Source organism: Symphodus melops (assembly GCF_947650265.1).
Source record: "Symphodus melops genome assembly, chromosome: 3".
Lineage (NCBI taxonomy): Eukaryota > Metazoa > Chordata > Actinopteri > Labriformes > Labridae > Symphodus > Symphodus melops.
The window spans coordinates 1,631,537-1,643,139 of NC_136693.1; the positions used below are offsets into that span (position 1 = coordinate 1,631,537).

Genomic DNA, 11,603 nt, shown 5'->3' on the forward strand with positions numbered 1-11,603 from the left:
AAAAGACACGCTCGGTGGACATGGCGCCAAACTTGCAAAAATATAATTCACAAAATGGGGAATTAAGTCAATCTGAAGTGAGACCGAGTATCTCATCATGCAAATAGCCAATCATATATATATATATATACAGGATATATTTGGGGTGGCCAATCAGATGTCAAAGGGGGCATTGTCCCCCCCCTGGACACGCCCCTGTAGCACAAACTCTGCACGCTGATGGAGGAGAGAGGGACTGACTTCTACCTCAGGATCATTTCTTCGTCGGTCTCCTCCCTCGAACACTCTTCGTTTCCTCAGATCACGCTGATAAAACTCGCAGAATTTAACAAACGTTTGAGAATCTGAAAACGTATTTGTGCAAACATTTCAGCGAGTAAGATTTGAGCGTGGACTCAAAAGTGTGAAAGTCATAAAAACTCTGCAGGTGGACGAAGTCCGTTTAAAAGTCTGATGTGAACTCTGCTGAACCTGCAGATCTGGATCTGATAAAAACCAGGATTCAGACAGATGCACAAAGAGCTGCTCCAGCACTGTTGTGTTGTTTACACTGTCGCTGCCATGGCGACAAGGAGGAGCTGCTTCTGCTTCCTGATTCTTCTGCAGAGAATACACACACACACACACACACACACAAGCGCGTTTGTTTTCATCTCTAATGGAGACGTTGCATCTATTCAAACTCAATCCCCCGGAGACTTCACCTGACCTGGCCCTTAAACCCGGTCTGAACCCTGATCCCAACAAAATAAATAAAACATGTTCTCACACACACACACACACACACACACACACACACCAGATGAGCGAGAGCAGAAGAAATGACACGAGACAGCTGAGAAAACTTTTTTTTTTTTTTTTGTCTTTATTTTTCCAATAAAGAAAAGTCCACTTCAGGTAAAGTCCAGTTTCTGCACCTGCATCCACTCCACATGCCGAGAGTATCAGACAGATCCAACATGTTGTAAATAATGATACTGCAGAAGAAGAACAAGGCTGCAAAATATATATTAAAAAAAAGGATGAAAACAAACATGACTTGAAGCTTCTGCTGAAGAAAGAAGAAACGGCGAGCTGAGAGGACGTTTAAAGTAAACCGCACTGAAAGGTTAAAAGGTCAAAACATTCCTCAGTAGACAAAGATGTTCGACTTTACAGACACACTGAAGCTCCGTTCAGACAGGATGGATGTAACAGGAGGAGGCGGGGAAGTGAAATCTGAAATGTTGCAGGTGACATTTTGACCCTGGTGACTCGACAGGCGTGGACGTAAAAAAAAAAGGGAGACATTTAAAGGACGAGAATTTCCTGGAGTCAAATCGGCTTCATTCATTGGATCGCTAAGATCAGAAGCGTCGGCCTCTGCAGGATGTCGTGAAGGCGCAAAAAAGGGGAATTTCACATTTAGTAAAACGATCTCTGCATCTTTAAAGCCACCATGCATTCGGCCAATCACAGCGACCGATCCGCAAATTTGACCAATCGGTCTCTTCCTACCACGGGCATCTACGCCATCAGATTCAAAACATTCATCCCCTATTATTATTGTTTTAAAGGTTTTTGGGGCTTTTTTTGCCGATACAGTCGTTGACAGACAGGACAGGAGAATTTGAGAAAAGAAACGTTTGAATGGAGCCACCGTTCAGATTCAAAACCCGAGTGAGGCGTGGGGCGTGAGAGCTAACCGTTAGCCTCGACTTTGGCTAAGTGTTATCGGTGAGTTGACTCCAACTGATCTCAAAGTAAAATAATAAATGGTGTCCATTTAATGTGTCGCACTAAAGAGAAGTGTTTAAAACATGAAGGACAGAAAAGCACGATACGTTTTGACGAGACGGATAAAATCTCAATTTAGCATCTCACGTCAGGACTATCTCTCCTCCCCCACTGAATTTAATGCAAAGTGTTCGCCTGTCACATCCACGTGTTCATCGAGTTTACAGACCTGAAAGTCCGTCAGTCTGTCCAAGCACACACACACACACACACACGCACGCACACGCACGCACAGATCAAAGTTCAAGGTTTGGTCCAGACTAAGTGCTGTCGAGGGAGCTGCTCTTCCTGCCTCGTTATTTCTCAGTCTTCACCTTTGCGTCGTACGTCCCGGCGTTCCTGTAAGATCCCACGTAGCCCGTGTTCTCCACCAGCTCCTCGCGCCCCTCGCGACCTTTTCCCTTGCCGGTCTCGTCGAAGCGCTCCTTGTGTGATCCAGTGTATTTGGACGCGTCCGTGAGACGGTCCACAGCCCCCTTCTTCGCCACTTTCTGATGGAGACACGGGAGAGGCACAAAGTTCAGGAAGGAACTCAATCTGACTGCCAATCATTGTAATATCAGGTAAAGAGGCGGGCCTTATTAATCCTGGCAAACCTGTCAGACAAATTAGCCACGCCCCTTTTATGCAAATGTAGAACAACTCTTCAACTCTAAAAGAACAAAAAACTTATTTTTTTATTTCGAACATGTGAAGACAACTAAATCATTTAAAAAAAAAGAAATTCAAAAATCTTCAAGGTTATAGCCGGTTAACGTTCTCAGAAAATAGCACGCCGCCTGCACACGATGAGGATTCATCTGTGATATTTGGTCTCGGAGCACTCCGGTCTCGTGTGATCTGGACTACAACACTGATGTCTGTATCCAGTTCTTTCTCAGGATGCATCATGTCAAACAACTTTTAGAAATCCGTCAATTCAATTTAAAAAAAAAACTTTATTGGTCCCCAGTGGGCAATTCACGGTTTGTATGTAGTTCTGTTGGATGAATGCTGATGCAACGTGCCGAGGAGCGGGGAGTCTAAACACTGATGGCTTTCAGGAAACATAAAAAAAACATAAAAATGAAATCCTGCTTTTGTTTAAATCGAGTTAATTCACATCTTTGCATGAAGTTTGTTTGGTTTTGGTTGAAACACACTTAATAGTTTCGGGGGTTTTGGTGACAACCCCCCCCCCCACCCCCACCCCCCTCGCTCATTCACCATCATGAAGTCGTCTGTACTTCATTATATTCATTTCAAGTGTTTATATTTCAGTCAGAATCGTGTTTACTTGATCTTCTCGGACTTTGACAGTTTAATCGTCAGATGAAGATCTCGTTGCCTCGCCTCCTGGCACACGCTCAGATGACTTCTGAATCACTATCATAATAAACCTCTGTGATGAGTGTCCAAAACATTTCACAAAGCGCTCTCGGCTTTCATGCTCCGGCTGCCGTCGAGTGAGGAGTGTTTCGCTGCTGCAGGACCGGACTCGTCTTCTGCAGCCGAGCGAATTTCAAAGACGGATCAGAGACGGTCCGTTATGTGTGAGCACGACTCAGATCCAGCTTTCATTTAAAAAACAACCAAAAGAGTCAAAATTATGTTCGTTTTTTCTTAAATATGAATAAAACCATCATTTGTCTCGCTCCAATCACAGCTGCAGCTGTTTGTATTTGTTGAACGGGATCAATCGGCTTGTTTGCTGCAGAGGACCTTTTTTTTTAGTAAGGACAGAAATTACAGCGTCGTCTGCAAATATATCGACCTCACAACATCCCGTGCAGGCAGGTGCTAAAATGTTTGGCTCAACATCCGAGGACCCAAAATGGCTCCCTGAGGCACACCTATTTCATGTATCTGGTACTGCAGAAGTACTCGGGATCATTGCTGTTGAATCTTTCATTTTACTTTCTGTGTAATCGTTGTTTTCTGCACAGCTTTTACATTATTCTTTTTTTTTTATTTCTTTTTTTATATTTTGGTAATTTCTTCTCCTATGTTGGCCTTGTTTTTTTTCTTCACACCAAGACAAACTCCTCGTATATGTAAATGTACTCCAGAGATACAACATGAACTCACGACTTACCGTCACTCCAACGTTGTTGGGCTCTTTCCCTTCCACCAGTTTGAAGATGGACTCCAGCGCCTCCTCTTTACTCTGACCCTTAAATCTTTTGGGAGCCAGTTCCTCCAGAGCTTTTCGAAACTCCTCGTAGGTGATGACGCGAGACGTCTTTTGTCTGTAACCACAAAAACAGAGAATTCAAGCTTCATCCTTCAAGGACGTAAAACAACAAGTCACAATTTAGAGTAAGTATGAGCTGGCCGTGTGTTATCAGTTTCTCCTCGGCGGTCGCTCGAGCGCTCACTTGACTTTGGAGAAGACGATGTCCACGTCAGTGCCGGTCACAGTCTTGCCGTCGATGATCTTGCAGTCTTTGCACAGTTTGGCCCAGTTCTTGCCGTTCAGCTCCTTCCCCGTGGCTTTAGTGTCTCCATGGATGGCGAACTTCTTGAAAGACACCAGGAGCTGCTCCACGTCTGCGCTCTCCGCCATGATGGGAAAATATCTGCAGAGTGAGACGAACACAAGACGCGTCACGAAAAACAATCTGAAGAACTCCTGGATGGAAAGGTTCCAATCTCACATTCTCAGGTAGCGTGCAGAACTACACGCTAACCCCACAGATGGCGTGCTGTATTAGTAGCTTTAAGTCCAGTTTGAATTATTTTTTTTATTTTACTGTAGTGAACATGCTGCAATATACTCCTGCACAAACAGGATCCTATAGACATACACTGATTGAGATACGTCGGTGTGATGGAGCAGTTGGGAGCGGGGATTTGGTGCCTTGCTCAAGGGCAGCCAAGTGTGACTTGAACCAGCAATCCTCCAAATCTCAACCCAAGTCCCTACGGAGTAAGCTACTGCTGCCTTTAGTTTACAAGCTGCAACGAGCGATGCTGCTGACTCCGCCCTTCATCTTAAAGGTGGATGGACACGCCCCCTAAACGCGTGTGCCTCATGAGCTTCAGACCACACGGGCTCAAATGCTTTTAGAGTGAACACACGTGTAACACAACACGGACGACTGAACAAAAAGAGACCGAGTCCACAGGAGCAGGCAGCAGCTCCTGTACAGAGTGTGTGTGTGTGTGTGTGTGTGTGTGTGTGTGTGAGTGTCGGGGTGTGGGACATGACCTCACTCTGGTTCTCACTCTTGTGTGATTACACACACGTTGATGCAATCCCTAACAGCGGTTGTCACGGTAACCGAGTCTCTGCACCCTGTAAGATTTATTAGCTGCCCCACTGCTGCTGGAAAAAAAACAAAAAAAACATGTGACTTATCAGGTGTCTCTGCCAAGAAGCCCAACCAATCAGAGATGGTCTAAGGCGCGGCGGGTGGGCGGGACTTTCAGCTAGTTATGTTACGATCAGAGAGAAGAGAGCGTGTGTAGTAAAAGTGGAGCGCCGTGCGTGCGTGCGTGCGTGTGTTAACAGACGTGTGAAGGTGTCAGATTCCGGACAGTCGAGACGTTTACAGCCTGAAGTTCAGTGACTGAAACATTCAAAGTCTGCAGAGTCTGAACGTGAAACTGCAGCTTGTTTTCAAAGACAACCAACCGACCGAACACAGCGAGGAGTCAAAGTGACCAGTCAGAGTTTCTCATGTTTCTCTATTCTGCCTTAAAAACTAACGATTGATGACGTCGCTCACTGTGACTCAGCATTTTAAAAAATCATCTCAAAGTAAACTGCTGTAAGGAGTCTAATTTAAAAAGTTTTGCTCCAGCCTGCAGCCGTGACTCAGGCTGCAGTGGTTGAAACGCTGGGCTGGGTTTTATTGCTGGTCTCTTGTGTGCACCTGCTGTTTGTAGTAACCACCTTAAAGTGGAGACTCCACACACACGAGATCTCAGAGAAACTCGCGTGATTAAATGGGACTTCAGATGAATGAACTAATGGTGGAAAACGTCAGCCTGCTGTTTAGTATATACAGCGTTAGCTACAGCGTTAGCTACAGCGTTAGCTACAGTACTAGCTACAGCGTTAGCGTACTCTCTCCAGCTCGCACTGACAACAGACCAAACTGAATGATTGGGACTCAGATTTCCCTCTTTCTGTAACATTGACGGTGTTTTGGTGTCAGACTGGCTTCTGTCGTACTTCGAGGTCACTGAACCGGACCTATGTCGTCCACTCGCCTCTCTTCGAGCAGTTACCCCTCATGGGACATTTATAAACCGCTAACGAAGCAGCAACTTGGAGTTAAGTGTCTTGCACAAGGACACGCTGGACATGTGGCTGCAGGAGCTGGGGATCGAACCCCCCACCGACTCTCCTGACTAATCCACAGCCGCCCCCTTTCTGTGCTTACATTTCATTATGACTTAAAGTTTCTTTTTGGCAATAAATGAGCGAAGACTCTGCGAGCGTCCAAACTGTTTGTCCAACTATCACATCGTGGGTTTTGTTCTTTAATAATTCCCCGGCTTCACCTTTTCTTCTCTGTCAGATTTTCTTTGTTGATCAGCAGGTCAGGAAGCATTTTGTTGAAACTAGTTTTTTTGGGGGTTTTTTTGGTAATCTAATAAAAAAAAATGGACGCCCCCTGCCCTGCTTCACCCGGAGGACTCACTTCCTGACAAACCTGAGTACAAACGTCTGCTTTAAAGTGATCAAAGTGTGAATAATCATTAGAGTTTGTAGTTTTTAAGACACAAGAAACTGAAGCCTGTGAGCGTCCGCTGTTTGATCCTCACTTGATTTCATTTCGTCTCTTCTCTGTATCAAGCATGATGTCTGTACTTTTATATGATCACTGTTTCTGCATTCATTGAAGTCTAATGTGTCTGTTTTAATCCTTAAAGCCGAGGTCAGAGCTGCAAGGATGCAAACCTATATGCATGACTGTATGTCCACTTTGTATTTTACAAATAAAGAAACGCTCACCGGACGAGTCGATGATAAATCAGTGATGAAGAAAAGACGAGTTTTCAGACTTCAGTCGCCCTGAAGGCGATGATTCAGTCTGAGCCACTTTGTTATTCACTGCGGTTTGTCGTGCTCTGTGGTCGTGTTACTTGGTTTATTTTAAAAAGTGATGAAAGAGTAATTAAAACTTTGCTTCATTTAGTCGTTTACCTACAAAGAAAATCAACATACATCTCAGTCAGCACCTTTTAAAAAACATGTCGTGTAGACGTGTTGAAAGTCTGCAGGAGTCTAAAAATGTGCGTTGGACTTGAAGGTGCGAGTGTATCATGCTCTTTGTGCTCTATGGGTGTGTCAGTGTGTGTGTGTGTGTGTGTGTGTCCAGATGCTCACACACAGTTATGTAAGGGTGTGTGTGAGCAGCCTTCAATAATTCACATCACACGAGCAGAGGGATATTCTTTACAGAAACCTTCGCACGAAACACGAAACCCAAACCGACGAAAGCTGAAATGTTTACAGACGATGATTTAATCCAATCAGAGTTTGCAGCTTTCGTGAGTCACATGCTCGACTCTCTTTTTTTTCCTAAAGGTCGACTTGTTAACTGAGTCTATGAGAGGGGAAAAGTTGCATCTCTAAAAAAATCCCTGGAGATTAATCCGACCGATATGCGATGTTTGGGGCCGATATGATAAATCTTACACAAATACATCGATAAATATCTTTCTTGGATGATTCTTCAGTCTGCATGTAGAAATACACATTTGTACTCAAACGCAGAAATCAATAAGTTGATGAAAAGATATTTAACGAAGAGACTGAAAATAACTGCGCACTAATGACGCTTGTTGTAATCCACGTAGCGCCCTCTGCTGGTGACAGCCTGAAGGAGAACTGCTCGTGTAATACTCAAATGACTGGTGAATAAAGCGAGTAATATCTGCGACTATGCGTCATGTTCTGCTGCTTGTCGATCTGAAGATTTGCTTCTATCCTCGCCTTTAATGTTGAGACAGGATAGAGGACAGAGTCAGACACTGGGGCGAGAGAGAGAGAGAGAGAGAGAGAGAGAGAGAGAAGGAACGACGTGCAGGAAAGAAGCCACAGGTCGGATTTGAACCCGGGCGACTTTACGACCTCATGGTTGTATTCTTGAAGTAAAAAACGATTTACAGCTTAGAGTTAGAGTTTAGAGCGCGAACTGTGTTTAAGGTCAACAATAAAGATCCTGATTGTCACAAACACAGACACAGATATCGGCTTGTTTAGACTCCGACATCTGAGGATTTTGAAGACGAAACACAAGAATAAATGAAAAAAGTTTTTTTCTGCATCACTGCTAGAAAATGTCACGTTTGCATGTGATGCCTCGTCATTATTATGAAATATTTGCTGCAGGATGTTAAAAAGGATTCACAGTGTGTTAAAGTCTTGAAAACCCTTAAAACATAAATCTGTGACTTTGCACGTCTTTTCATTTTTTAAGCTGCAAGCATTGAGTCAGTATCACATCATGATTAAATGTTTAAAAGTTCAGCTGCAGAAAAAAAACACTTTTAGATTTTGCACATTTCTTTGCATTCCTACGAGGCGCAGAGTCGAAGAGTTGTGCAGTCTTACCTGTCGGTCCGCTGTGCTCCTCAGTCTGGACCTGCTTCACCTCCGTCTCTCCTCTCCCTCTTCTGGCCCTCAGCAGCGGTCGCAGCATTCAAATGAGCTCTGCAGTGCTGAGGGCTTGTTATCATCTGTTTATCCTGTCGCCATGACCACGTCCTGTCCCACATCAGGGGAGGGCAGTAAAAAAAAAAAAACAGGGAGGAGAGGAGAGGAGAGGAGAAGAGAGGAGAGGAGACCAAAGGAGAGGGAAGGAAAGGAGAAGAGAAGAAAGGAGACCAGATGAGAACAAAGGAAAGGAAAGCAAAGGAGAGGAGAGGAAAGGAAAGGAGAAGAGAGGAGAGGAGACCAAAGGAAAGGAAAGGAAAGCAAAGGAGAGGAGAGGAAAGGAGACCAGAGGAAAGGAAAGGAGAAGAGAGGAAAGGAAAGGAGAAGAGAGGAGAGGAAAGGAGACCAGAGGAAAGGAAAGGAGAAGGGAGCAAGGAGACCAAAGGAAAGGAAAGGAGAGGAGAAGGGAGGACTGTGGGACTATACAGACTCCTGTTGAGTCTGAGAACAAAGGACAAAAGTTTAAAATAAAAATAAAAGAAAACATTCAGCAGCTGGTTACAGAAAATAACCAACTAATTTAAAAACGACTACGTCCTGAAACCTAAAAGTTTGTGACAAAACGCGTCTTTCGTTGATCTGTACACTTCTCTAACAAGCTAAGACTTTCTTTGAAGGACATTTGGCGTGCTGACTTTTTGCGTTCCCGCCATGTTTGAGAGCTTTGACGTTACGCTGCATCTGGTTGGTTCGATCTTATTCACTGTTGCAGGTTCTCCGTCGGACGCAGCCTGAGCAGGAAAATATCAGATTCCAGATATTGACGCCACACCCACATCGAATCAGGCCACACCCACACATCCACCGCTGATTGTTAAAGGTCAAAATGAACTTGAGTGTGAAACTCAAAAGACATTTAGCTTAACCGCGATGAACATGGAGCTCACAAAGAGGCGTGACACAGCTACAAAGATGAGAGGAAGTGAGGATGCATGGTGGGAGGAGAGGAAGCTTGAAGGCGTGGAAGCTGCCGGTGGAGGTTGGGTCGCTCTGGGACTGCTTGGGATCGAAGGCCTGATACGGTAAACGACCTCGAGGAGATGTTAAACCAATAAAAAGAGACGGGAACCAATCACAGAGAGGCGTCGAACGACAAAGCGAACTGAACGTGACGAGACTCGACGCCACGTTTCAGGAACGTCTATGCCGAGACCTGCTGACCCGGTCCGACGGGATTCTACCTGGCAGCTCTCTGAAGTTCAAATCCATCCTTATTTATCTCTTTGCCATCCGTGATGGTCTCCATGGCAACGGAGACACAAACAGTGACGACGTGTCTGACGATGTGATCGGCTTCGACTGAGCTGAAGTGTGTGTGTGTGTGTGTGGGGGGGGGGGCAAGCCAAGTCCCCGACCTCCACACTCGTGGATTCGCCGGCTTCATGAGGCGTTCATCGACGCGGCGCCGTTGGTTTCTCAAGCGGGCGCTTAAAGCTCAGTAATGGCGTTCGCCTTGTCTCTCTAAAATGGCGTTTTAGTTTATTAACAAATAACAAAAGTGGGTTGCATTTTTTTTTATTTTCAAAGTTTGACCCATGTCCCATCAATAATAATAATAATAATAATATAAAATGTGCATAATTGGGGGTAAATTAACAATAATTGAATAAACGCGTATCTGTGATCATCTCTGTCTCGATCTGAATCATCGATTCTGTGATAAATGATTATTTATAAAAAAAACACTCTCCCTCTCTCAGAGGACTGGGCAGGATGTGACCTCATGTCAGCGCTTCTGTAAACAGGAAGCAGCTGTCAGTGTGGGAGGACTTCAGGATGACATCATGTTGTTCAGGGTGTGCGTGTCTCCGAGGAGACGGTCGGTCACGTGACGGTCAGAAGCCGCAGCGAGCGAGCGAGCTGCAGCCGAACACGCTGCATGTTTAGAGCCGTATCCAGGAAATAAGCACAGAGGCACACATTAACACTGACACTGAAATAGAGCTCTCTCACCTTCCTCACAGAAACTCCCTCCACAGTGTGTGTGTGTGTGTGTGCGTGTGTGTGTGTGCGTGTGTGTGTGAGAGAGAGAGAGACGTTTCTTTCTGATTGACGTTGTTATGATGTTGTCGTGACTTGTTGCCGAGGTAACTTCTCCTTGCATCCAAGATAAATAATGGCAGGCACCCATACATTCACACACACACACACACACACACACACACACACACACACACACACACACTGACCTGTTGCTGTTAATAAATGTGATGTAATATTTGGAGTATGACTCCACATGCTGCGGCGTGTTGACCTGCTGTGACCTTGTTTTGCTCGTTTGGTGAGCTTTCATCCAACACTTGATTTATACAACACACAGATGACTCACACACACACACACACACACACACACACACACACAAGCTAAACAAAACGCATCAACGTTTAGACTACACATGCACGCCATATGGATGCTGCACTCGACCGTAGTTAAACTGTAAATCTCTGAGTCATTGTGAGACGGCGGTGGTCAACTGGAAGGTCAAGGGTTCGATTCCCCGGCTCCTGCATGTCTGATGCGTCCTCGGGTAAGATACTTAACCCCCAAATATCTCCCGGCGGTGCATGAATGGATGAGTTAGCTGTGATGGTCTCACTACACAGCGACCTCTGCCATCAGTGTGTGAATGTGTGTGAGTAGGTAGGTGTGACATGCGGCGTAAAAGCACGGCTCTCTCCCTCTCTCTCTTCACACGGCGTGCACCAGTCTGAATCTCCTCCAACACTTCCTCTGTGTTTTCCTGGTGCAGAGACGTCCCACAGTGTCTCAAACACGCTCAGACACAAACTGTGAAACTCGAGGAGCTTGTGTCCTTAAAGGGTTTTTAAATCGCACATGAAAGACTTGGAAGCGGACCTTTTAGGATCTCCATGTTTTCAGCTCGACTTCATGAACTGCTGATTTGACTCAGCGACGGTTCTTCTCTCTTAATGCATCACTTAGTGTTTGGTTGGTTTTGCTGGAAAAAGAGGTTTTTAATCTCCATGACACCAACCTGCTGCAAAATAAATATTTGTCTGTGTACTTTCAGAACACTTACAATGTAAAGGAATATGTTTGCTGAACCCGTTGGCAGATATTTGTCCTCATTGCAAACAAGTCAGGCCTGTTTTTCCACCTTTCATATCAACGGCTAAAATGTCCGTTTAATTTGGCTGATAAGAAATCAAACGA

The 11,603-nt window shown here is 45.0% G+C and overlaps 1 protein-coding gene across 1 annotated transcript; it reads right to left on the reverse strand.

The window, feature by feature from the left end:
* Positions 1 to 845: 845 nt before the first annotated feature.
* tppp3 (tubulin polymerization-promoting protein family member 3) lies at positions 846 to 8,516 on the reverse strand. Its single transcript, XM_079339300.1, has 4 exons — positions 8,327 to 8,516; positions 4,134 to 4,334; positions 3,851 to 4,004; positions 846 to 2,267 (listed from the first exon to the last, which is right to left on the reverse strand). Exons 2-4 carry the CDS (start codon positions 4,319 to 4,321, stop codon positions 2,073 to 2,075), a joined length of 537 nt encoding a protein of 178 aa, XP_079195426.1. The 5' UTR covers positions 4,322 to 4,334; positions 8,327 to 8,516; the 3' UTR covers positions 846 to 2,072.
* Between the last annotated feature and the right edge of the window lie 3,087 nt (positions 8,517 to 11,603).

Bases quoted from the DNA above. Each gene is read 5' to 3' on its own strand.
- tppp3 (XM_079339300.1), bottom strand. From the start codon at position 4,321: ATGGCGGAGAGCGCAGACGTGGAGCAGCTCCTGGTGTCTTTCAAGAAG. The intron at 4,005-4,133 runs GTGAGCGCTCGA...TTGTGGTTACAG, and splicing joins ATCGTCTTCTCCAAAGTCAA to ACAAAAGACGTCTCGCGTCA. The intron at 2,268-3,850 runs GTAAGTCGTGAG...TGTCTCCATCAG, and splicing joins CCAACAACGTTGGAGTGACG to AAAGTGGCGAAGAAGGGGGC.